The sequence below is a fragment of the Erythranthe guttata genome, chromosome 8, assembly GCF_056151865.1.
Source record: "Erythranthe guttata isolate IM_541 chromosome 8, IM_541, whole genome shotgun sequence".
In the NCBI taxonomy this organism is placed as follows: domain Eukaryota; kingdom Viridiplantae; phylum Streptophyta; class Magnoliopsida; order Lamiales; family Phrymaceae; genus Erythranthe; species Erythranthe guttata.
In genome coordinates, this window is record NC_142540.1 from 24,820,163 (window position 1) to 24,847,384 (window position 27,222).

Genomic DNA, 27,222 nt, shown 5'->3' on the forward strand with positions numbered 1-27,222 from the left:
AATCAGAAAATCTAATAAAATCTCGACGGACAGAGTTAGCTTAAGAAACCAGTAAGTCCTTAACACCCAAAATACGATTATAAATTCTCCTGGGGCAAAAAATATGCATTATCAGACACAAACACTAACATTTTAAACAGTCCATCGTCTATTACCATCGCAAACTATAGATAAATAATCGAAAACTTATTCCTACACACAGAGCAGAAATTCAAGAATTCATAACTCGAACCAGAAACAAAAAAGAAGGAAGAAACAAGAAAATCAATCATAGCAATATCTTCCAATAAATCTACGAACACAATCCAGTGAACAAAATCCCATCTTCAAATTCAGTGCGGCAATATTACAAACACCTAGTGACATTTGAAAAAACCTTTTTTTCAAAAAGGCAAACCAAAAAAAAAAAACACGAAATGCCATTACCTCCGGTAAGGCCTCATGCTGCTCCACGGAAACTTCGCAGTCGACCCATCACCCTTACTCTCACCGCCCCGCCTAACTCGTTCGCCGAAATTCCGTCGCTCGGGCGACTTGACTCTGACTTTCTCCCGCTTGTCGTCGAGCCAATGCGATTGCTTCACAGCCTCAGGGTCTTCCACAATGCTGGTGGATTTCGACTGCTTGATCATGTTCCTCTTCTCTTCCTCAATCACCTTAATCGGAAAAAGATCGGGGTTTATCGAAAGAGGGGTTCTCAGCGTGACGTAAGCTTTCTTGTAATCGGGTTTAGCGATCAGAAGCCCGCCTCGCTTCTTCTTCTTCCCATCCATGTTTAGGGTTTCCACTTTCTCCACCTCGAATCCGTACAGGGATTCCAGAACCCTCTTAATCTCAATCTGCAAAATTGAAATTAGAAACAAAAACAAAAACAATCAGAAATAAAAATTAACACTTCGCAAAAAGCACGCATTTGGTTATGAAATTGGATTTCGAACCTTTGAAGCAGATGGTATCGTTTTTAGGGCAATTTCCTTGATGTTGGAGAAAGATGACGGCATGAGGAGTTTAATCGGTAGGTTTGCAAAATTCACAACTCTTCTTCCTAATCGGCTTCCCATTTTCGCTTTGCTGAGAGAATTGCAGAAGTGCTGACTAGATTGAAATGGAACTTTCAGTAATGGCGGATTCCAGTTGATCCGCTGATGCAGGAGTGAAGGGTTTAAGCTTTGAATTGGGCTTTTCTGGTTTTGTTTAGCAAAAAAATATTATTTTGTATTTGGGCCAGCCTTTAGTTTTAATATGTAGAGGTGTGAAAATAAGTGAAATGTTTTTTGGAATCTGAAAATTCTTATTTGCAACTCATACCCCAAAAAACTCGCTCTTTCTAAAAAAAAACAGATCTTTAAAAATTAAAAAAATTTCAAAAAAAATCGAATTGAAGCAAAATCAAGCCAAATTCATCGAAATTTTGAGGTATTTTCAACTCCTATACATTTTAATTGTATTGGGTAGGAATTTTCGGTTGTAATTGCACGTTAAACAGCCCTAAAAATCGAATTTTAGGGCTGTTTTTGGGGGAAAATTGCGCACAATGAACGCCAAACCGGGCGTTCACCAGCATTTTTCACGCCCGGTTTGGACTTCGGTTACAGTATGGACGCCCGGTTTGGGCGTCCGTCCGAGAATGGGCGCCCGGTGTGGGCGTTCAGCAATGTTTTTTTTTTTTCAATTTTACTTATTTCAATATTTTTTTTATAATTCCAATTTTACTTATTCCAATATATTTTTTTTTATAATTTCAATTTTACTTATTTCAATATTTTTTTATATAATTTCAATTTTACTTATTTAAATATCTATTATATTTGCATGATGTCTAATGGGATTAAAAAACTGAAAATGGAAAAGCGAAGGGGCCTATGATTCGTCCCAAACATAACCGAAAGGTTACTAGTTCTACACGATGTGGTGAACAGACGATGATTTTTAAACAACCACGAACACTTGTTGATGTTGGATTATTGGTTTTCTTTTTTATTCTGTTTTCTTGATTAAGGATTGTTGGTCTTTTGTTTTATTTGGATCTGTCAATACAATAAAAATATTAAGTTCGACATAATAAAATATTAAGTTCGACATAATAAAATACTAAGTTGGACATAATAAAGTATTAAGTTCGACATAATAAAGTACTAAATTTGACATAATAAAATACTATAATACATTAAATCCGATAAAACTAAACTAAATCAAACATTATTTAGAATATCCCACGCTTGACGTCTACCTCGCATTGTGTTGGTTTCCCTGAAAAAAGCGTAAAAAAATTAATAACAAAATAAAAAGCAAAAAAACCGGGGGAGGGGGGCCGGACGCCCAAGCCGGGCGCCGGCTGTTTTGCACGCCCGGTTTGGGCGTGGATTGATGGTTTACACGCCCAACTTGGGCGTGTAAAATAGCTTCGGGCGCCCGGGTTGGGTTTTTGCCCTTTCTGTCCAGATTTTTCGAACAAAATGACGAAATTTTTACCTCGTTGTGATGTGCATCACGATCTTCATCCGATGAGCTCATTTGTGTTCGTATATCACTTCAACAAAAATGATTTTAGGCCAAATTAGTGACGAGAGTGATTTTTTATAGAGAGAAAAAAATATATGTATGAGTTGCAAATAGCAATTTTAGGAACCCAAAAAGTAAATCCCGAAAATAATGATAATTAATACCTAACATGCCCCATGGAACGGGTCGGGCCGAGATTAGTTCGTTGACCGACCTAGCCCGGCCCGTTGATTAAGGGTGTGCACGGGTCGGTACGACTCTTTTTTTGCAGAAAACCAAACACATAACGATATTATAGGTTTTTTCATATTTTGGAAACTAAACATGTCGGGTTTTGTTCGATTTGATGCTAATTGATTTTTTGGTTTTCGGTTAACGATTTCGGTATCAGTTCGGGTTTTATTTTCAGTTTCATCTATCGATTCAAAATGGTTCGGCATAGAGTCAATATTTGATTAACTGTGAATTTGGAATTTTTGCACCCCATTTATTGCGGAATTATGTTTTATGCCTAAATGTCAATTAATTTTGAATTGACTTACTTTTATTATTAATGATAAAATTACCTATGCTTTTATTAGTTTTCAAAATAAAAATTAATGAATATTCTTTTTTTTCATTGAGTATTTTAATTTTATATAAGTGTTAGTTTTTGTTTTTTTTGTAATCTCATTTATTTATGCCATCTTGGAATTAGTTTATAATATTTTTAGAGATGGTTTTTTTCACGGAGGATTAACTTGTACCACTATCGCTATTTGTGGGGTGTCTTCATTGAATATTTCACTTGAGCTTTACAACAGAGTGGTTGAACCGAACATTAATGCTACTTGTCGTAGACTTGTTCCGTCAACAACAATCATAGTGTAGTTTGTTATAAGTGATGGAAAAAATAAAAAAGGATAACAAAACGAGAATGTTGTGCAACATGGGTGTATTATGTTTAATTGATTGTTTCATAGTTTACAAACTAACTCTAAGTCTCAATTTATAGTACTCCACTTTTCCAATAAACGATGGTGATCATCTTCAACCTAACCTATGATTGGTAAGAATTTTCTAAAGTACTCTGAGAAAAAATCTACAAAACATTTACAACATGATAAACTTCTAATAAGCCCTACATATGAAGTAGTCCATATTTTCTACATTTTTTTATGTATAAGTGTGCCTTCTTGCGCTCATCTTCTTAGGCTAAGGTGGTTTGCAAATGTTTATTTATAGAGTAAACTGCAAAAACTACCCCTGTGTAATTTCGAAATAGCAAAAAACTCCCTGTGATAAATAAACTAGCAAAAACCTCCCCTGTGAAATTATTTAAATAGCAAAAACCCCCTTATGGAACTATTTGAGGGTTGACTTGATTTAAAAAGACACAAATACCCCTGGAGTCTTGCAATTAATAAATTCTTATATTTTATAAATATTTTAATTATTTTATTTAAAAAATAATCAATTTAGTTGTTTACTATTTTTTTTAATTTCTAAACAAACAAATTAAAAAGAATAAATATACATATAATATGTATATATATAAATACATTTTGAGGGACAATTTTGTCATTTCAAGTCTAAAAAATCAGCTAGGGGGGATTCTGCCTTTGACTAAATTTCACAGGGGGGTTTTTGCTAGTTTATTTATCACAGGGGGGTTTTCGCTATTTTGAGATAACACAGGGGTAGTATTTCCAGTTTACTCTTTATTTATAAGTAGAAGTTAGTGATTATGAGTTAAGTTGGTTTTAAGTAATTATTTATAAAAGTTAGGGGTGTTTGCAAATATTCTAGAAATTGAACTTAAATAGAAAAAGCAGGTACAAGGATGCTTTTAAAAAAATAGCTTAAAGCAGCTTATTTTAAGAGAAGCAAAATCAAAAATTAATTTTACAAACACCTAAAAACAGATTATGAGGAAAAAAAACAAAAAAATCATAATCACTTTCAAAAAGCTTTTACAAACACCACTTAAGTCGATGGATTAAGAGCATGTTTGGCTAAGCTTATAAGCTCCTAATAACATCTTATAAGATGTTTAGGAGCTTATAAGTTGTTAAAAGGTGTTTGGTAAAAAAATTGCAAAAGATCTTATTTTTTCCAAAAATAAGCTGTTAGGGAGCTTATAAGATGTTTTTAAAAAAGTACCTATACCCCACCTTTTTTCTTTAAGATCTTATTTGCTTCTTTACTAAAACACTTAAAATACAAAATTACCCTCACATACTTTATTATATTACATGAATATTAATAATATTTATATTTTAACACAACAACGTATTCTTGTAATCAAGATTAATAATTAGTTAAATATAACTATCGTAATTATCATAATAATTGTAAAATAAATTATTCTCTATTTATATTTTATATGTATATAAAAATACACGAATATTCTTATTATCTCCATATTAAATTATATTTCTTTCATCTATAAAAAAATTATATTTCTTTCACAACTTTTATTTTATATTATTATATAATTTTATATTATTATTATTATTATTTGAAAAAATAATTTGTAAATATTATAATAATATTTTAGGAACAAAAATATTTGAGTCAAATAAGTTTAATAATTATACTGGCGTCATGTACTTTTTTGTCATTATAGTAATAAACAGACCTTTTATTTCCAAACACCTGAACAACTTATAAAAACAAAAAGTAACTTATAAGCTACATATCCAAACACCTTAAAAAATAATTTTTAAAATAAGATCTAACAGCTTATCAGCTCCTAAAACATCTTATCAGATGTAGGAGATTATAAGATGTTTTAAATAAGCTTAGCCAAACGGGCTCTAAATAAAATCACTAAATCTAAAGAAAATGTGCAAAGCATGCCCCAAAATAGCGGCTCGTGGCTAGGATTGAAAATCCAACTAAACTATTATTCAAAAAGCCACGGAACTCGACTCGACTAGAAAAAATGATAAAAATATGTACAAAAGATCCAAGTTAATTAAGCTCGATTTGTGTTATGCTCGATACAGCTCAACTCGATTGCTTATCAAACCTAGCTCAAACGTAACTTTCAAAAGTCGATGAAAACTCAAACCAAGCTTCAACAAACATGCATTAGGGCAACTCGATTCATTTACGCCCGTACTCATGATAATGGTTATCACTTTTAAAGAAAGTTGACTGTATAATCGTGTTGATCGGTACGATAAGTTATAGTAAATTTCAAATTTGGGTTTTCACTAAGCTTGTGTTAGCCTCATAATTTTACTTATTTATTGTATTTATTTAGTTCCACTTTAATTATTCAAGTCTTAATTATCTCATTATAATCTTTCATCTATATAATTCATTTTTACTATAGTCCATTGGTTTATAATTCACTTGTAAAACTAACTATCCAAAGCTTCGAAAGGCACGCAATCTTGCACGAAAAAAATAACACAGTTCTTGCACTAAGTATCGAAATTCTTGCAACACGAACAAAGTACCGTCGATTAAAAAGCACGGCTAGAGAATAATAGCATCACTCTAACAGCCAAAACCCCAACGGTTTTTATATACAAGAGACAAAAATAAAACACATCTCTCGATAAAGTCTTCACAGAAGTTTACAATCAATATATATATGTATATATACAGCTGTTTCATCGTTTTTCAGTTAGTTCATGAAGTGATCAAACGTTATCTCTACCAGTGGCAAATGCCCGGTACTTCTGTTCGTGACAAGGCAATCGTTTCTTCGTACTTGGAACCGTATACAAAACCCCATAGCTACACAAAATAAAAACAATATATAGCACAAAATCGTATTAAAAGTTGTAAATATAGATCATAAAAATTAAATAATTTGTAAATATTTAAATAAAGGATATTTGAATACCTCAACTTCCTTCACCTCGAAATCTTCGGAGTGTGCCAAACAAGGGTTATCGTAGGTTTCTGAAGACGAACTTGATCCACTCAATCTAAATTTTAATACAATTTCCATAAGTGATATAATTAGAGCTCGATAAATTTAGAGAAAAAAAAATTATTTTAGAAATTAAAAACTAATGCAATTGAAAATCTTACAAATCTCCGTCCAAATAGAGTGCAAAATGACTACCCCCACCCATGGCCAAATACTCCGTTGAGCACAAAGTGTAATAGCGATTCACGCCTGTTTTGGCGGTTAGAAGTCGGCACATAACCGAATAATATGATTATGCATTTTATTGAAGCAATATAAATGCGGAAAAAAAAAATTAGGACCCTAGATAATTTCAGGTCAATAAACCATTTCTCGAGGGATAAAATCAAACCGAGTAAATCACGGGTCTTAGTGACTAATTAAGAGGGAAACACAACCCACTAAATAGGCATAAAAGTAAGGTTAAATCGGCCACCCCTGAAGTAAGTTCAAATTACGAAAAAACCCCACATTTTGGGTAATTACAACCACTCCCTCAACTATGAATCTTCTTACACGTCCACCCTTATGGCTTCAAATTCAAGAAAATCTTATAGATTATGTGGAATGTTCTTTAGTTTGTACTCGTTTTGTGTAAAAATGCAGTTTCTGATGCACCACAATATGATATTTACAAGCCAAGGGACACATCTTATGATCATCTAACATCTTGTTTTAAAATGTGGATCTCAAATGGATTTTAAAATGTGGATCTCAAATGGAGTAAAACGGGTACAAACTGGAGAATATTCCACATAATCTAAAAGATTCCACTAAATTAGATACCACAAGGGTAGACGTGTAAGAAGGGGTGGTTGTAATTACCCACACATGAGGGGTTTTTTTCCGTAATTTGACTTACCTCAGGGGTGGCCGTAATCAATCCTAAAAGTAAATAGCCGGGTCAATTTTTTCGAACGAAAAAAAAAGGTCTTTTAACTTAATCCAACCAAGAAAGAAAGATTTCGACTCTTAACTTAATAATTTTCAATTAATAAAAGATTATCCTTAAACATAACCGGCGAAAGAATCAAGAAAGAACATGTATACCTGTAGGACGGAATAATTGAGGTTGTGTAGAGGTATCAGTGAAGACAAATGAATCATTAGTTCCCTGTAATAATTATACTTTTTAATATTATATTTTCGAGGAATCGAATAATTTTATTAAAGCATAGAGTCGAAAATTTAGTTATCAAATATTACCTGATACCTTCTCTTATTCGTCGGTCTCAACGGTGCTTCGACCAAGCCGCCAAATACTGCGCCATTACGATCCCCGACAACCTAAGAACGATAAAATAAATATTTAAATTATTGACCCGATTAACGAACATTTTTCTATATTTAAACACGAGATTACCAGCAGACTGAGGCCAGGCCAAATCAGACTTCTTCGGTATAAAGTTGAAAGCGAAATACCGTGCCTCCAAGTACTAAAAGATATTAAAAAAAAAAAATAATTAATTGATTCGTCGAATGAATTAATCAAGGCTTTCTAAAATTCGAACCTATATAATAGAACCCATTTTCGACCCTGAACAACCACAGGGAGCGCAGCGTAAAGAAAACTCCGAGTCTTTTCAGACAAAAGCAAAGACGGCTCAGAAGTTTCCGGAAGATGTAACAAAAGATTCTGTGAGGAGGACAGTGACTCGTTCAAAGTTATCATGGCAATTCCATGGTCCCCACTTCCGTTGCCAGCTGGCATATCGGAACCACCTCTGTTGGGGGCTTGGTTCCGAAGACCCCCGATTTTAGCAGCTTGATTGAATGCTTTACGGATGGACTGTTTACCCCTCGACATTAAACTTTTCTTTTTTTCGTCTTCTTTAGTAGCTGTCGATGATGTCTTGAACTCATCTTCGCGGGAATCGGTTCTTCGATCTATATTAGGGTTGCGATGCGATTCCGAAGCTAAGAGTGAATACAGAAACGCGGTAAAAGAAGATGTATCGGGACCTTCGACATCGTCCTTTCGATCCTCCTCTGCATCCGAATGGCTGTCTTCGGAGTTATTCAATTCATCCTACCAAAATAAACACAATCGCAATTAAAAAAAATCCGAGAATAAGATTAGAGATCAAATGTGGTGAAAAAACGAAAAGGAGCGGGTGGCGAATTTGAAGAAGAATGTTGTGCTTAGTCGACACCATAATTAAATTCAAGTTATACGATGTTTCTTTTCGTCTCTATAAACTATTGGATACCGGTTAAACATATTCCTAATGAAGTAACACCAGTCGACAAAATTTCAACAGCGGAACTCGACTTCAAGAATCGAGCTAGCTCAGCATTTGTTTCTTTCCACTAAAATCAAAAAATAAAATAATCATATCCAAAAATTGGGTTTCGGTTTCAGCTCTACTGTACAGTATACACAACCAATTACATATACGAAAAATCATATCGAAACCCTAGACTCATTTTCAAGAATCAGAACTGGGAACTGCATTTAGACCTAAATAAAACCAAACCCTAAAATTCTGACCAAACAGCCTACAATTCCCAATTGGGTCGCCAAGAATTAGGCAGAAATTGGATTTTGGCAGCTAAATCACACAAAAAAATTAATTCAAACCACAGCCCACCAAAAATAAAAATTAAAAAAACACAGTTTAAAAGTAGAAAGAGAAATAATTACATGAGAAGATGGTGGTGGTGGAGGAGTTCTTGAGGGTTTATCAGAGATGGGGTTGAGTAAAACAGTGGTTATATCAGATACAAGATGCGCTGCTTTGCTTCTAAACGATGATTTTGGCTGCTGCTGCTGCTTTTGTTCTTGGTTCTGCTCTTTCTCTCTCCCCATATTCTCTCTGCTACTTCTTTTTTTTTTTAATTTATTTTTTTATGGTGATGATAAGGTTCCCACTATGATTTTGGAATATGATGCTGCATGCAGATTTTTGCAGACATTAATTTTTGTTTTTATTTTTTGCTTGGAGATGATAACAAACGATGGTGGGTGAGGGGATTGGATAGAAGGAAAAGTATAATCAAAGCGACCTTCTTCCACTGTGTTTCTTTATTTCTTTATTTTTTCCTTCTGGCTTTTAATGACTAGAATTTGTCAAATATTCATTTCTTCATTTCATTAATGTTCACTTAATTTTACTTTATATACCAGCAAAGACTCTGTGGCCCAATGGATAAGGCGCTGGTCTACGAAACCAGAGATTCTGGGTTCGATCCCCAGCAGAGTCGTTTTCAATTTTATTGCTTTTACATTATTTTAGGGGAAAAGTCCATTTGACCCCTAAATTACATCCTCAATTATGAAATGTACCAAATATTTTTTTAACATACCAAATACTTTTTAGACGCTTTCAATTTTATTGCATTATTATTTTACATCTTTATTGAGGCAAAGTTCACTTTGCATCCCTGAAGTATATGTTGTGTCGCATACACATTCCTCAATTATGAAACGCACCAAATACTCCCTATATTTTTTCGTCAAACTTTTAAAAATGTAAAGACGTTAGTTTTGTAATATATGTGAATTTTAGTACTTAAAAAGTGTTTTAGCCAAAATAGAAAATACAAATTAAAGTCACTATTCCCTTCATTTTTACAACACAATTTATCTTGCAAGGAGTACTTGAATGACTATTTAAGCAATTGTTTAGCTTATTTTAATATTTTACTAAGTTGAGCATATTTTTTTAGATTATAATGGTATATCATTTTTTGTAATTAATATGATTATGGATACATGTTTACGGAGTTTGAGTATATTGGGGGTTTGACTTATATTAGTGAGATGTTTACCCTGATTTAATCTCCTATTTTGAGATAATTGGTTTAATTAAAGAAATTGGTAATGTTTGGAATGATTTTGGGAGTTCTTTTCATTTTATTTTGGGGAAATATATATATTATGAGAAAATAATTTGAGAATGAAAGTATGTTTGTTCATAATTTGAGATTAGACAAAATGCATAGTAGCAGTCAATCATGTTTAAAGTTATTTGACAAAAATATAATTTAGAAGAAGAATTTGATAATAAAGTGATGTTTGTTTATTTTTTAATGAATACATTTTTTCACTGCAGACAAATCGTTTTTTTGCAGCAGTCAAATCATATTTGGAGGAGAGGGAAGTTTTAGAAGTTGTTGTGGGAATTTTTTTTATTTTTTTTTAAAAGCTAAACAAACACGAATTCATTTTCGGGAAAGAATAAAAGTGAAACGAAAACTAAACCAAACATTGCCTACGTATTCAATTGCTAATGTAGTGTGGTTATGATTGCCTTATAAAATTGAACTCATTATAAAAATTAGAGCTCGACATTATAGTGAAGTTAAGAATTAAAAAAAAAATAAAAAAATAAAAAAGGAGCAAAAATGAACTAATTTCAAATAAAAAAATGACGAAAAATAAAGGTAAAAATTAAGGCAATATAAGCTTCGAACCTTTACACAATAGGGGTAAAAATGTCCAAAAAAAAACACAACAAGAAAATCAGTAGGTGATATCAGCATATTAAAATGGAATACAAATATGAGGAGGTATTTTGTAAGTTTCGTAATTGAGGGGTGTGTTTGCAACACAGCCCATAATTTAGGGGTGCAAAGTGAACTTTGCTATTTCTATTATTATAATCTATCTAAAACAGTTAATTTAGCCAGACCAATTAATCATGGTCAACAAGGACTCTGTGGCCCAATGGATAAGGCGCTGGTCTACGAAACCAGAGATTCTGGGTTCGATCCCCAGCAGAGTCGTTTTTAATAATATATTTCTATCTGTGTTAATACTATTTGATTGTTAAATTAACTTTAAAAACATTTAGGCTATATGTAATGAAATAAATTAATTGAAATCAACAAGGACTCTGTGGCCCAATGGATAAGGCGCTGGTCTACGAAACCAGAGACTCTGGGTTCGATCCCCAGCAGAGTCGAATTAATATTTCTGTTAAATAGCTGCTTATTTGTTTTGTGATAATTAATGAACTTTCATTTGCAAAATATTCCCCTTGCAATTTTTTTTTTCATTTGAGTTAGGTTCGATAATTCGGGTTCAATAATTCCAAACACTCTCGCGCATATGCAAGTAAGTTATAATCGAAAGCTACAATCGAGTTTGATTTTCGGGGTAGTTTCCACTTTCCATACACCGATTCAAAGAAAATCCACCGAATAATTAAGCATTAAAATCCAAGTTTTAATTTGTATATATAAAATCAAATACTCAATCTGAATAATATATGTATTATTAGACCTAAGTTTGGTAGGGCAATTGTACTCAATTGGAAGTTTGGTTTAACAAATTTCGTAAGCATCTTGCCACATTCAAAATAATTAATCGTAACTAATTTTAACTAATTAGTAATTATTATAATTAGTTGGCATACTAAGAAATTATTATATTGTATTTTTACATAAAAAACTAATTAAAAACAAGAATATATAATTATTTTAGTTTTAATATATGTATATATGTAAATTGTTGTAATTTACAGAGCTTCTAAAGCAGCTTCAATGGCGAAAAACTCATAATCTACACAAGAGTTACTATAGCCACCATCCACGCAACCACACGCGCCGCTAATTTTCTTTCCCTCAGTTCTTCGACTAATTTTCATAGCCATTTGCACCGCCGGCAACTTATCACGATAATTAACAACGTTAACACCCCCGTTTTCCGGTAACATCGGAATCCATTTCTCAATCTCGATACTTTCCGTCGAGTCCGGCAATAAGGTTCTCCACGGGACCTCAGCTTTTCCAACGAGTTTCGATCCTCGTAATCTGCCGACGAACGGTGCGGCGCTCCTCCGTCGGAGCTCGAGGACTAGGGTTTCTTGTCGGAGCCGTTCGATGGATTCTTTGCTGCCTGAACAGTCCAGAGAAATTGTCTGGTTCCAATCGACGGTCGTCGTTGTATCTGACATCGGCATCGGCGATGATGACGTCATTATTGATTCTCTGCTGTCGAGTATTACTGATGATGTTGTGGTGTTTCCTGCAGGGAGATAGCATCTCACAAATAGCATTGCTGATTTTTTATCAATATTCTTTGCTTTTATTATTCTCAGTTCACCTAGTTATTTATACTAAGGTGGTTTTTGCAAAAGCTTTTGAAAAATAGATTATAAGTTTTTTTTTCTCACATAATATCTTTTTAGGTGTTTGTAAAACTGATTTTTCTTTTGCTTCTCTTAAAATAAGTTGTTTTAACCTATAATTTTAAAAACATTTATGTACATGCCTTTTCTATTTAAATTGATTTTTCAGATTTTTTTGCAAATACCTCCAACTTTTAAAATTAACTACTTAATATTAACTTAACTTACAATCAATAACTTGTGCTTTTAAATAAGCTTTTGCAAACACCATCTAAGTGTATTTTAACTGTAGATCTCATTATATAACTATCCACTAAACACACATATGCATGGACATGAGTGTGATTATGAGTAGATCTACTATTGAAATACATCTCGTATAAATAATCAAGTGTGACATCTAATTATCCATATATATTAATAAAATATTTATGTCGACTTTATATAAGTGCACATATATATTTATGAACATATATAAATAAACGCTTGGGCTTGTTGAAGGGTTCACAATGATCATCTAGTTAAAATAGGGGTGTAAACGAGTCGAGCTCGAGCCGAGCTCGCCTCTTTTGGCTGGCTCGAGCTCGAGCTCGAGTTTATTTTGTCGAGCTCGAGCTCGAGCTCGCGAGCTCCTCTGTTTTTGGCTCGAGCTCGAGCTCGTGTCAATTTTGTCGAGCTCGAGCTCGAGCCCATTGTCTTTTTTTTTTTTTTTTTTTTTAAATATTTTTTTAATTATTATTTTATTATTAAAAATTATTTAAAAAAATAAAAAATAAAAACAAAATTGTAATTATATATATTTTTAATATTTGTATTTATTTCTATAATATTTTACATTATTATACATTATTTAAATAAAAATAATATATAAAAAATAAAAATAAAAATAAAAAAATAATAATAAATCCGGCTCGCGAGCTCATGAACAACTGAAAACCGGCTCGAGCTCGGCTCGTCAGAAAGCTCGAGCTCGCGAGCTCGAGCTCGAGCTCGAAAATCTCGAGTCCGAGTTCGAGCTTTTTACGAGCCGGCTCTTCGAGCTCACGAGTCGGCTCGGCTCGTTTACACCCCTAAGTTAAAACTTAAAACGACCCTTAGGGCAAGTGTTGAGTTAGACCACTTTAATTGGCTTCATTTTGCTTCTTCATCTAGAATCTAGCTATCATACATATACGGCAATAGCGAAGTCAGGATTCCATCACTCGGACAATCGAATATATATTAGAAACTTTAAACAAAAGATAACATAAAAATTTAACGGCACCAATGATTGTCTAAAAGTGACTAATTGAGGATACTCTTACATGTCAAACTTAAATTTTTGGGGTTCAAAGGCAAACTCCAAAAAAAAAAAAAAAAAGGTTTAGGGATTTTTTTTTGGGTAAATTCCACTTCCCTCCTTGTACTTTGACTCGATATCATTTTACCTCCTTATACTCTCGATTGCATCTATTTGCCTCGATGTACTTAAAAAATTGTCTCAATGTGGCACTCGGTGTTAGTTTCCAGACATTTGAACTTGTCACCTTCTGATCTAAGTCTGAAAATTACGAAAAAGCCACCCATCCCAGTTTAAATATTATAAAAAATAAAAAAAAAAAATTGTGACTGGCGTCGTGGACTATGTTTTCTCGTTGTCTTGAATTTTTAAATTTCCCTTTTAGTTCTTTTGTTTTTTTTGTTTTTTTTTTGTTATTTAAACTGGGAGATGTGGCGTTTTTATAATTTCAGAGCTTAGATCAAATGGTGTTAATGTCAAATGTCTGACAACTAACAACGATGGCCACATTGAGACAATTTTACAAGTGCAGGGTGACAATTCGATACAATCGGTACTAGAAGAGGTAAAATGAATCGAGCCAAAGTACAATGTAAGAAAGGGAAGTTTAAACTTTTTTTTTTTTGGCAAAACTAGAATGAAATATCGTTTTATGAGGTATCACTAATAACATGACATCTGTACTTTAATTGAAAAATTACTTAAAATTAATTAAATCTCATAAATGTAAATTAAAAAGCTAGCCCAACACTTAGAAGTCCGGATCCATCTTCACTTGTTGGGCTTTCCATCAACGAACCCGACCCGAGTCAATTCAGGTGAAACGACGTCGTCTCCTTCAATCATCTTCAATTTCCCCAATTTTCATCTGATTCTTCCCCCAATCTCCCTCCATTCCCATTGAATCCGAACTGAAATTGCTTCAAATCTTCATGGGATGTGGCAACTTGCGTAGTCCGGAGATAACAACAACCCGATTCGTGTCAGCTGACGGCAGTCTCTCCACCGTTAATTTCGTCGTCACTCGGCCGTCAGAGGATCCGCACCGCTTCGAATCCTGATCGATTTGGTAATTGTTTTTTTATGTTCGTATTTGTTTTCTGACAGGTTATTGCATTGGTAGTCACAACTTTTTTTTCTGAAGTAATTTCATACTATGATTTGATTAGCTGCTACTCAGTTTTTTTTTTTTTTGGGATTCTTAATAATTAGGTCAGATTCTGAAGTAATTGAAATCATAAATATCCTATTATATTTAATTATTGAATTAAATGGCATTAATTGAACAAAGAAAAGGACGTTGTTTTATTGGCCTTACTGGGTAAAACCATGTTGATTAGCTTTTACATTACTAGTTACTTCTTCTATATGTATGCTGATATGTGTTTCGTCTGTTAGGTTAATATTGCAAGAAATTTTGAATGGGGCTGACATCTGGGAATGATGGAAGTGACGCAATGAAATTATGTGTATTCGATTTAAGAAGGGGCCAAACTGAAGGGCAGGAGTTGGACAAGATTCTCTTCTTCAATCCTGCTGATTTGCCCCTTCCGACACAGCTCTCGGTTATTGGCCTCAGTGAAGGACTCATCACTTTCACAAGGTTAACTATTTTTCACCTCACTTTAACCGCTGTAGATGTGAATATATTTATTTAAAGTGGTCTGTAAATTTGCTTGTGTAATATATGAGCATGATTTCAAGCTATACATTTTTGAAGGGAAAGTTCTGTGATAACTGGCATTGTGAAATACTTTATATTGGAGTCCAAAGGCGATTGTATTTAAGAACACGTGACTTGATTATCTTAGTTTGCTAACAATATGCAACATTTTTCGCTTTTTTACTTCTTTTCCTTAAATGAATAAATAGTTTATACCAAGTATGGAGGAATTCTGATTATGTTTTAATGGCAATCAGAAAGTTCTGTCCCATTCAAAAGCTGATTCCTTTTTTTTTTTTGTTTTTTGTTTTTTGTTTTTTTTTTTTTTTTTTTTTTTTTTTTTTTTTTTTATCTTTAATATGAACTGGCATAAGGGTAGTTAAGGCCTTTCTTGAGTGGTATTGGATTGGGGTGGGTACTATTAGATCAATAGTTCTATTCTCTTCTGGGTCGGGTTGTAGGCCAATTTTAGAAAAAAAGAGGTAGGGGGTAGGGGAGGGGGGAGTAATATTCTTCCTTTTATTTTATGCTAATTGATTTATTAAGTGCCTAAAATTAGTTTCGTGCAGGATTTTCTCTCCAGATGCTCCTTGTGAGGTCATTGAAGCTGAGATGCATTCTCATGTTTTTTATGAGGCAGAGCCAGATATATGGATGGTGATGGTACGATATCTGTTTCTTAGGAAGCTCTATCCCTTTTTTCTTTTCAATTATGAAGCATGTACTGTTTTGGCTAATGATTGGTTAGATCAAGAAATTATATTGTTTTCCCTTCCGCCCATTACACAATATGTTGCTCTTCAAATAGTTATTTTCGACCATTCAGCCTTTACATTTTCTTTGAAAATTTTGCTCACCTTAGCTTGCGCGTAGATTAATATCAATGAAATCCTACAAATATTAATACTGTAATGATAAGATAAGATTAAAAAGTGAAATTTCTGTTTATTTTTACATTCTGTCCTCAAAAGTTGAATCGATAGTTGTCATTTCAAATTATTGCTTCAAATGAGAAGGTACTTTCCGGTAAAGGACATTTTATTAAGTCAGCCTTTTTTTGGAGATTTTCGCGAAATAATATAGGGCTCCCAAATCTGGGATAGAAGGGAGTACATGAGACATAGAATTTTATCTACAAAAGCTTTATCATTGTATATGTTATTCATTCTTACTTTTGTTCTTTTTGCAGTTAATATAACATGTACTCGGCGCTGCCTTTGATTTTTAGCAGTTCCTGACATATTTTTCTTATTATCTTCTCATCACTGAGCAGGTAGTAGAGAAAGACAAAGAGTCCGAAGAAATTTGGCGAGCTGATGCTTTACGAAGGGTTCTAAAGGAAGCTCATTCTCTGTTTGTGATGTTTCATGGATCTATTAGGTCATTGGTTGATAAAGACTCTACTGGAGGGCTTGTCAGAACCCATTTGTATTACTTTATGATGGACTTTTTGAGTGGTGAGTAGTCTTTCTAAGCTCCGTGTAGATACACTAGAAATTTTGTTTCGTTATAATTGCTATTGTTCCAACTTAAGTTACTAATTGCCAGCATTTGAAAAGAGATCTACATTGGAATTTTGCTGCTGGGGTAATGCTGCAGTTGCTGTATCAAAATGCTTCCAATTTCATTTCTGCATTCGGGTAATCTGAAGTTGCCATTTTCACACCTTGCATTTTCTCTTTGGGTCAGATTTTTCTATGGGGAAGAAATTTCAGTTGCCAAACTTTCGTGACTCTCTAAGAGAACGTGGAACACTGCAGATGTTAACTGTGGGACGAGAGGCTGCAATTGAAGTGCAGGTTAGTTTCTTAGGTAATGTATTGTGTAGTGTTTAATTTGACAAATTATGTGTCTTCTCACCCGTGAGAGAAGAATAATAAGTGAATTCACAGTATTATTTGTTTACTGTTTCTCCGCTTATATGCACAACATATATTATAACGCATATAGGTCTTCATATTAATTTTTTTTATAAGTTATACACATCAAAATTAGTATATGATAAAAAAAATTTGATAAAAAGTTTTACCTTGTTCTTATACCCAAGGTTGTTGGTCTCTGAAGATTCCGATCTAGTGTTGCTATTTGACATGGAGCTCCAATATTTAAACATAAGGTTACACATATGCATGTATCGAAGAGGATTTGGAGTTTAATGCAACTCTTTTAGTGTCAGTGAAAATTAGCTACTTAATGTTTTGAATCCGTGTGCTGTTATTTCATTTGGGCTGAGGGGTTTCACTTGGTCTGTATAATATAAGGCACCAAGGATGGTCAAATATGTCTATGTGCATGAGTAATGCTAAATGTTTCTCTAGTTTTATGCTATAATCAGTGCATATTTTTATTAATTGTCACCTTACACTTGGTCTGTGCAGTGTCTTGTTCGAGCGTTAGAATCATGTGCCGGGAACACGCAATGCTTCTCACTGACAATGTTCCAGGATCTGTTGGTCTCCACAAATCTTTCTCCTGTATGGTTTGATCTTTTTAGCTTATCGTCATACTCATCTTCTTTATCCCATCTGTGGTTCTAGAAAGAAAAGAAAACGGGCTCAAATTTTCACCCTTATGATGCATCTTTTTTGCTTGAGGGGATAGATTTCTTGTATTCTATGTAAAACATCTATCTTCTTTTTTGGATATATTGTTATATCCTTTCCGTTTCTTTTTTTTCCAGATCGACACTGTCAACCTATTTACCTATGCTATTCTAAGGTTAACCCCTCTTGCTCTATCTGCTGGAGCAAGGTCGTGGTCCTCTTCAAGTAAAGGAAACACTGCATGTAATACTTCTGCTGGAGCTGTTCTTGCAAATTATGGTTCTGTTGGGGATCAATATCATAATTCTCACGATACTTCCCCACTAAGGAATCACAATCATCCTTTGGCGAGGCCTTTGCAGCATTCCAAGTGGTCCAAGGGGAAGGATGGGTTTCTTGTCACGGATATTTGGGGTGTAGAAGTTAATTCTTTAGTGCCTAAAAGCCCAACAATTTGGCTACATCAAACAGAAGAGAAGATGTATCTACTGGCTTATCAACATCGGGGCCTCACTGTGATAATTCTAATTCCAGTCTCATCTGTCAATGGTGAGCAAGGGGTTGCTACAGTGAAGCAGCAAATTCTTGAACATGTGAGCTTTTATTCTGCTGATATTCCAAGAATAATTGAATTTTCGGCACACTATGAGAATAAATAGTGTTTCTCGTCATTGTAGGCATCATTGAAGATGTTCAAAGTTGAAGAGAAGCTAGCAAGAGGGTGGGGTGGTGAGAATGCGTATCATGTGAGTGGATATCGATATCTGCTGGTGGATGGTGATAGGTGCACATCCAGGGCTTCTCCACCTGGAAAAGTTACGACTCTAACAAAGGTTAGCCATGTTCCTTCCGTAAACTTTCCCGACAGTGATTCACATTTTATTTTGGTCCACTTTTTAACTTGTAACTACTTAATTATGCTTCCGTATATTGCCCCATGTTCTAATTATACTAATTTTATTTCCCGACAGTGGAATTTCATTTTTCTTCTGGATTTCTTTAATAAATTTAGTCTTGGAAGTTTGCACTTGATCATGATCATAGTATTTTTTGCACGATGGAATATTCTCTAGGAATCATTGGTTGCGTTGAGTAAGCTTCGAGAGGAGATTGACAAAGAAAAGAGTAAAGCCAAATGGGACAATGAAGGCAGTGAGAAGGATCTAGAATTATGCATTAGAGCAAAAAACAATGCTTGGCTTATTGCTCGTCTTACTAGAGGAAAGGAGCTTTATATGGTTCTCGAGAAAGCCAACGAAACCCTTCTTTATGCCTCTGATGCTGTTGAGAAGTTCAGTGACAGGTATATCTGGTTTCAGAAAACAAACCTACATTTTATTATAAATAATTACTATTATTTCGTAAAAGAATTATTAAGAGTATTTTTCCTCTTTTTATAAATGTATTTTGATATTTTTTCTATTTTATTATATTTTTTGAATTAAAGTATTAATTAATATAATTAAAAAGCAGAAAATAAAATTGAATATCAGTTGTTCTTGTGTTTTCAACATGAAATATGTGGCATAATTTTCGTGATTTTTTAAATGTATTTTGATGTTTTTTTCCTGTTTATTTGCTATTTTAATCTATTTTCAAATGAAAAAAATCAATAAAAAGAATTACATGGCAGAAAAATAAAATTCCAGTTTTTATGGGTTTATTGTTCCTTGATATTAGCTTTGAAAATTCTTTGCATCAAGTCTACATAAGTATTTTCCACTTGTATCCTTTCTTGACTATCGTAAAATTCTGCAGGTACTGCAACGGTTCGTTTTCCCTGGACTAGGCGAGCAGTTTTAACTGCAGTGTGAAGAGACAAGATAAGATAAGATACATTATTATTTATCGACATGCTCGAAAATGATATACGGTGTATCGAGAAAACAGAGGTAAGCCTAAAGAAATTGTATACTCATGTACAAGTATATGTAGAAAAATAATGCCCCTTCCAGTACGACGGTCTATGAGATGCTACACTTGGTGTAAAGTACCGGACAATTTCGCACCATCGATTTATACAAATAACTACCCACTAAGCACACATACACATGGGTGTGTGTGTTATTACGTGTAGACCAATGGTGCATGATCGCCCGGTGTATTTCACCGGGTGTAGCATCTACAAAACCGAGTAGTTTGACTGAGTAACTTGTACTTAATTGATGTTATCTATCTTTTGATTGAACGGCTAGGATTTTGACACGGAGTGTTCATTTGTAGGAGATGAATATTTTGGACATATAACAAATAAATTTATTGTGTTATTATTATGTTTCCCACTTTCATGGGGATTTTTATGTCATGTTTGGGATGTTGAGAAGAGCAATTGAAAAAAACTGATTTTTAATTTATTTATTTATTTATTTTCATCAAAATTGGATTTTCAAAAGTAGGATATATATTTTGATATGGAAGTTTGTGATGTGTCAATGGTGACGTGGATGACTAACATAATATATTAACGGTTTATACTATGCTACATTCGATGAAATTTTATCGTGTTATATGCGACCGTACATGAGTATTAATGGTTTATCCATGCATATTATACACATGCATCTACGCTGTGAGAGGCGGTACTTTTGATCGACGCGATTGGTGGAGGTGAAAAGGTGGTTTGCAGCGTACAATGCTAGGGACATTTTGGTCCGATGATTAATATTGTAAAACGTGGCTTGTCCTTGCTTGAAAGAAAATTATGGTAATTCATTGTATATCAAATTGCCCCCGAAGAAAATACAATTATCGTATTATTGGAATTTTAAAATGACAAATAATTTGACCCATAAATATTATTTCAAAGAGATAAATATTTTGGATAAATAGAGTAAAAATAAAATACTTTAATTTCTTTTGGAATTTTAAATTAATTTGTCAATAAATATTAATTTTGTAGGGGTGGGTCCCCACATAAACGATGTTGAACAACGTGTCTCTGAAACTAAACATGTGGGAAGGCTGAAATTTGAAAGAGGACCCCTACACCCCAACTACCCCCCCACCCCAAGCTACTATTCTCTTTCTCCACACAGAAAAGTATTTGTAAACAAAGATAAATATACAAGGGCATTGAAAAAACTATACTATTGCACCTAATATATATCTTATTTAGAAATAATTTATATAATTTATTTTTGTGCTAGATGTATATAATTGTAAGCCAAAACGTTGTTAGAGTAACACTTATGTCCTTTTATTGCAAGAATCTTAAATAATCAGTAAACGCCTCATTAGGTAATGTTAAATTACGGAAAACTTTATTATGTTTGGGTATTTCCAATCAACCCTCAACTATGAATCTTTTTACACATCCATTTTTGCGGTGTTAAATTTAGTGGAATCTTCTTGATTATGCAGAATGTTCTCAAGTTTGTACCCGTTTTACACTAACCGAGCCCCACATTTTCAAATAAGATGATCATAAGATGTGTTTCTTGGCTTGTAAATATTAGTACATCAAAAACTGCATGTTTTGCACAAAACGAGTACTAACTAGAGAACATTCCACACGATTTAGAAGATTATGTCGAATTTGACAACACAAGGGTGACGTGCAAGAAGATTCACAGTTGAGTGATGATTGTAATTACCTAAATGAGAATAGTTTTTTTGTAATTTAATCTGATCTGAGGGGTGGGACATAATTTAGCCTAAATATTATAAGAAAAAAATATATTACTATGAAAGGAAAAATAAAATCACTACCCGAATACACCCTCCCTTACAAGAGAAGCAACCAACAACCATAGTTTGGGTGCAATGAGGACGTCATCTAGTGACGTCATAAGATGAAGTTAGCCTAATTCATCTCTAGTGTCTTATTGGGTTGTGCTTAACTCATGTGGTCCAAATTTATGTTTAAGACCCGCATACTAGGTGTAAATAAATCGAGTCAAGTCGAACACGCAATTGTTCAAAATATTTGCAATTTTATCGAGCTTTGGAAGTTGTATTAAATTTTGGTTTGATAAACAATCATGTCTAGCTCAAACGAGGTTCATGAAAGTCGAATACAATTACACGAGTCGAGCTCATCTAGCTCGAATTTGGACCAAATTTTAGTTCGTTGTTTATCGATCTCAGATGAACTTTTAACTAGGTTTCGATTTTCAAGCCTACTTGTACAACATCTAGATTCTTTATTATCTTAAACTTAATTTTCCTTTAGTTATTCCCAAAACGCCCATCTCAATAATTAATTTAAAATGAATATAGTCAAAGCTAATATATGATGTATAGTATTGAAAGATCTCTTTGAGAATACTTTTCATGTAGTGAATAACGTTTGACTTGTCTAATTATTTGCTAGGTTTATTAATATATCGCCTAACATGAATGTAGAAAGTATTATATAATAAATAAGGTACTATATAATAAATAAGAGGACATCTAATTTAAAAAAGTGACACCTAATTTTTCTTATTACAAAATTACCCCTAATCTTCTACAAATTCACATTATGATTTTAAAATTTAACCTCAAATTCACCATTTTTTTACCTGTAATCCAATTTTGACCACGAATTTGACTCCTCGTCTTATAAATATTAACACAAAACCTCTACAATGATTTTGTTAGCACGCAACCCTCCAAACGGTGTAATTTAAAGGATAGTTTGCTAATAAAACTAGATTACAGGAGAAATTTTGCTAATATTTACAACACCAGGGTTTTTTTGCCAATTACAACAAACATAGGGGTGTTAAATGCAATAAACCTCTCAATTAATGCATAACCAAACAAAATTGTATATGATCTCATTGAGTGACGTAGTTACTAGCGTCAGCCATCTTAAAAACGTGGGTCCAAACCGCCTTACACAGAACCGGCCTATTAGAAATTCAAATTCACATCTCTTCGAATTTTATAATTGTAAGTTCAAACTCAACTCATATATTATTTCGGGTTTCAGATTTATATTATTCAAATCGAGTCACACTACTATATTTTAATCACTCGGTGAATGGTCTAATTTTACTTAATTAAAAAAAATCCATGCATGTATTCCATAATAATAATAATAATAATAATAATAATAATAATAATAATAATAATAATAATAATAATAATAATAATTACGACCACCCCTGATGTATGGTCAAATTACGAAAACCCTCTCATGTTCGGGTAATTACAATCACTCCCTTAACTATAAATCATCTTACACGTTCACCCCTGTGGTTTCAAATTTAGTGAAATCTTCTAGATTATATGGAATGTTCTCAATTTTGTACATGTTTTATCCCATTCGAGTTCCACATTTTGAAGCAAGATGATAATAATATGTGTTTTTTGGCTTGTATATATTAGATTGTGGCGCATCAAAAACTGTATTTTTGCACAACACGAATAGAAACTAGAGAACATTCCACATAATCTATATGATTATATTGAATTTGACACAATAAGGATGGAAGTATAAGAAAATTCATAGCTGAAAGGGTAGATGTAATTTCCAAACAGAAAAGATTTTTTCGTAATTTAACCGTACTTCAGGGGTGGTTGTAAGTTACCCTAATAATAATAATAATAATAATAATAATAATAATAATAATAATAATAATAATAATAATAATAATAATAATAATAATAATAATTTGTTGGATCCACTTGTGTTTGTTCTGCGCCATACCAACGCAACCTCAGATATTGTCGGGGAATACAAAATCCCACACACACACACACACAAACCAATATTGATACTTATGAAAACAAATGGCCCATGCTATGCTGGAAATCACATTAATGAACAAACTTGTGCCCATGATCCTACTAATATTTAACATTTGGATGTGACATATTGTAAATTTTGATTTATTTAATTAAAGTGTATATATATAATATATGTAAGTAATATTTTAATCGCGCATATGTTCGGATCGACCAAAAAACTCTCGATCTCGATCGAACACGCTTCATCGATTATCATAATAGAACTCTGTTCACCTGCACCACTGAAGGTTAGGTCCTATATAGATCAGACACTCTAACGCTCAAATTAGATGGAAAAAGACGGCATAACATTTCAAAGAGAAATAACGTATGAGAAGAGAGAAACTAATGCGTGGTGTGTGTTAGTTATGTATTGTGGAAAATAACGTGTTGTGAATTTTTTTCCCCTTCGTATTTTTACTTATTACTCCTTAACAAACGGAGGAGTAACTAATAACAAAACGAGAATTAGTTGGAACGATAATTTAGTCCTCCAATATGAACTAAAATCAATACATACTTATTGTTTTCTTAATACAAGTGTCAGATACCGTTACGACAACTACTATGAAACGGAGTGAATAACTACGTGCAAGAAGTCCAACGTACACATCCATCGAATTAAGTCGAATATTCGTAAGGAGAGTTGATTGAAAATAAATCCAACTTGCACTGAAAATAATGAACACATAAAAAGTGAAGGCATCAACTTTATGGGTTGTAAGTGGTAATTGTGGTAAAATTAAAGGATTTAACATATGAATTAATTAGTATGATCAAATTCTAAACTAAACCAACCACAATTATGTTGTTTAACTAATTAAAGTGGCTAATTAAAATGGTAACCAATATACCATATTTGCCCCTAAGCCCCACTAAGGTAGTTAAGCTGTAATTGGCCAAACCTTATCTATAATTCCTAGGTAGATTGATAAAGTTACCCAACCCTATCTGTATAATATATATATATATATATATATATATATATATATATATATATATAGCTCCTTCTGTACGTATGGCCAATCTATTTAATTGAGAAATATAATTAAAATAATGGTAAATTATGAAAATCACTCTGAACTTAGATTAAATTATGAAAAACACCCCAACCAAGTTGTGATAGTCAAAATCCCCCAACATTTGTTTCCATCTTACATGAACCCCCTTATGGTGTTATGTTTCACGAAATCTTTTTGATACCAGAGAATATTCCCTGAAAAATGACGATTCTACCCCTGCAACGTGGAACAAATTGAAGGTTGTTGTGCACCGATGTTTAAAAAATTTGCCTATGTATGCCATGATAGTTAATATTAGCAATCCAGGAAGTGTAATAATATTGCAATATTGCAATCCAACTACATTTATGAGACTGTTTTTAGGGGTATAATCGACATTTTTTGGGGGAATATTCTCTTAAGGAGAAAAAACTTCGTGAAAAATCACATCATAAAGGGATTAGTGTAAGACGAAACAAATATTGGAAGGATTTTGGTAAATGCAGATAGATGAAGGTGTTTTTAATAATTTAGCATAAGTTTGAGGATTTTTTATAATTTACCCTTAAAACAATCATTATTCATAGATGGATTTATTGTTTGTTTCAATTAGCAAGCCCTTAATCTTAATGTACCCAACAAAGAAATAAAAGTTACTACATTATAAGAGATAATTATTCTCACGTCATAAATATTAATTTGGCACGATTATTGATATTTAATGCTTAATTAGTTCTATGGTAAAACTTTCTCACCGCAAAATTAAATTGTCATATGGACAATTTTTTTTCATGCTTTGCTAAATGACTATGGGTTGAAAGACGCGGTGTTTGGCTAAACTTATAAGCTGTTAAAAAAAGTTTATAATATGTTTAACAACTTATGTTTGGTAATTTTGTTTTTAAAAATTAAAAATTCAAAAAATATGTTGATGGAGAGCAAATAATTTTTCTAGAAGTACATATACCACCTTTTTACTTAAGATTATATGAAGACTAAAAATAGCTCATAAGATCATTATCCAAGTACTTTAAAAATTAATTCTAAAAATAAGATATAACAGCTTATCAACTCTTAAAACAACTTATCAAATGTAATAGATTATCAATTGTTTAGTACTTTGTTACCCCATTGTTAACTATCTTATTTCCTGTTTTTAATGCATTATTTTACTTATTTAAAAAAAAAACGAGGAGCATTAATGAAGTAGTTAAATTGTAATGCAAGAAAGTAGACAAAAAGTAGCTTGCAAAAGTATATCAAATGTTTTGGAAACATTTATTTAATTTAAAATAAAAACATATTACTGGAAACAATTTTTTTTGGAAATATTTATTGTGCTGTGAAGAAATAGTAATGGACGAAGTTTTGTTTTCTTTTGTTTTTGTGAAGATTCTTACGTAAGAACATCATCTCAAAAGAAAAGATCAAAATTTACCCAAAATTGCAATATATATGTTAAATCAAGATTAGCAAATGATTTTTGTTTTTATTTATTTATTTATTACATTAATATAATAATATTGATCGAGTAATTAATATCCCACCTTTTTTTTTTCAAATTCACGTAAAACATCTTATTTTATACATAAAAGTAATAAACGATGGACCAACAACACAAAACCCTAATTAATCTTATACATAAAAGTAATAAACGATGGACCAACAATAGGAAACCCTAATTAAAGATTTATAAATTATTTTTTTTTCATTTTTTTTTTCTCTACTAATATTTTGAAATTGAATTATTGTGTTAAAAAATTCAAAATTCAAGTGAAATCCATTCAACCTTAATATCTTATTTCTCATATATTTTTCTCTATTTTTTCTATTAGCATTCACCAACGCAAAATCCTTGATCCATGATTATGATTTATGAAGGCAAATGAAGGTATCCTATATATCGATAAAATCTTTCTCAAAATTAGAGAAATTTAACTTTTGAATTTATAATATTATTGTTCATATTCTTATTATATATATATTATATATTAATAATAATAAGTACATTAAAATCACAAGCTTTGATAATAATAAATAAAGAAATACTAATATTAATCTTAAGTATACACTAGCTTTGATTTATCAACATAAAATCATCCCCCAAAAATCATGCTAAAGTTGACTTTGATTAGAGTTGATATAGTCAACGATTTTCTTTCTAGAAAAAAAGAATTCAATATAAAAAAAAAATAAAGGAAGAAGACCAAAATTATTCAAGCCCAAAAAATGATTTATTTATTTTATTTATTTTATTTTTTTCGGTCGACAAAATCGAGTTTCGTCATAAGATCAGTCAAACCCCAAATGTGAAAACAAACACACAAAAAACATAATTAATAAAATAAAATCAAAATGTAACAGCTAAATTAATATTATGAGGGTTTTTCAGTATATATATATATATATAAAGGAAACAACACAATTATTTACACATGATTAATTAATTAATCAAGTACCTAATTAATACAGTATAATTAGGTATATGAAAGTCATGGTTAAATATATATATAATATCGATCATGAAATATATAT

The 27,222-nt window shown here is 32.4% G+C and overlaps 4 protein-coding genes and 3 non-coding genes across 8 annotated transcripts; 4 read left to right on the top strand and 3 right to left on the bottom strand.

Annotated features, from left to right (window-relative positions):
* Nucleotides 1-253: 253 nt before the first annotated feature.
* LOC105965184 (Ribosomal protein L23/L15e family protein) lies at nucleotides 254-1,211 on the bottom strand. The gene is made up of 2 exons (XM_012989708.2): nucleotides 939-1,211; nucleotides 254-839 (listed from the first exon to the last, which is right to left on the bottom strand). The coding sequence occupies exons 1-2, from the start codon at nucleotides 1,059-1,061 to the stop codon at nucleotides 423-425; spliced, it is 540 nt and encodes a 179-aa protein (XP_012845162.2). The 5' UTR covers nucleotides 1,062-1,211; the 3' UTR covers nucleotides 254-422.
* A 4,699-nt stretch (nucleotides 1,212-5,910) lies between these two features.
* On the bottom strand, nucleotides 5,911-9,484 carry LOC105965185 (TLD-domain containing nucleolar protein). The gene is made up of 8 exons (XM_012989709.2): nucleotides 9,057-9,484; nucleotides 7,924-8,441; nucleotides 7,776-7,848; nucleotides 7,619-7,699; nucleotides 7,463-7,526; nucleotides 6,535-6,622; nucleotides 6,344-6,428; nucleotides 5,911-6,234 (listed from the first exon to the last, which is right to left on the bottom strand). Exons 1-8 carry the CDS (start codon nucleotides 9,219-9,221, stop codon nucleotides 6,151-6,153), a joined length of 1,158 nt encoding a protein of 385 aa, XP_012845163.2. The 5' UTR covers nucleotides 9,222-9,484; the 3' UTR covers nucleotides 5,911-6,150.
* Nucleotides 9,485-9,543: 59 nt separating this feature from the next.
* On the top strand, nucleotides 9,544-9,616 carry TRNAR-ACG (transfer RNA arginine (anticodon ACG)). Its single transcript has one exon. It is a non-coding gene; the product is annotated as a tRNA-Arg (tRNA).
* A 1,451-nt stretch (nucleotides 9,617-11,067) lies between these two features.
* Nucleotides 11,068-11,140, top strand: TRNAR-ACG (transfer RNA arginine (anticodon ACG)). Its single transcript has one exon. It is a non-coding gene; the product is annotated as a tRNA-Arg (tRNA).
* A 106-nt stretch (nucleotides 11,141-11,246) lies between these two features.
* On the top strand, nucleotides 11,247-11,319 carry TRNAR-ACG (transfer RNA arginine (anticodon ACG)). Its single transcript has one exon. It is a non-coding gene; the product is annotated as a tRNA-Arg (tRNA).
* A 555-nt stretch (nucleotides 11,320-11,874) lies between these two features.
* Nucleotides 11,875-12,414, bottom strand: LOC105964963 (uncharacterized). The gene has a single exon (XM_012989470.2). The coding sequence runs from the start codon at nucleotides 12,412-12,414 to the stop codon at nucleotides 11,875-11,877; it is 540 nt and encodes a 179-aa protein (XP_012844924.2).
* A 2,073-nt stretch (nucleotides 12,415-14,487) lies between these two features.
* LOC105965187 (vacuolar fusion protein CCZ1 homolog B) lies at nucleotides 14,488-20,176 on the top strand. 2 transcript variants are annotated; one of them, XM_088822523.1, is made up of 11 exons: nucleotides 14,543-14,834; nucleotides 15,164-15,368; nucleotides 15,998-16,091; nucleotides 16,702-16,885; nucleotides 16,977-17,015; nucleotides 17,118-17,227; nucleotides 17,807-17,902; nucleotides 18,109-18,564; nucleotides 18,649-18,804; nucleotides 19,045-19,274; nucleotides 19,730-20,176. In XM_088822523.1, exons 2-11 carry the CDS (start codon nucleotides 15,187-15,189, stop codon nucleotides 19,758-19,760), a joined length of 1,578 nt encoding a protein of 525 aa, XP_088678649.1. In that variant the 5' UTR covers nucleotides 14,543-14,834; nucleotides 15,164-15,186; the 3' UTR covers nucleotides 19,761-20,176. The 2 variants fall into 2 exon arrangements, with proteins under 2 accessions (XP_088678650.1, XP_088678649.1); XM_088822524.1 differs by lacking the exon at nucleotides 16,977-17,015 and having other exon boundaries at nucleotides 14,488-14,834.
* Nucleotides 20,177-27,222: the final 7,046 nt, after the last annotated feature.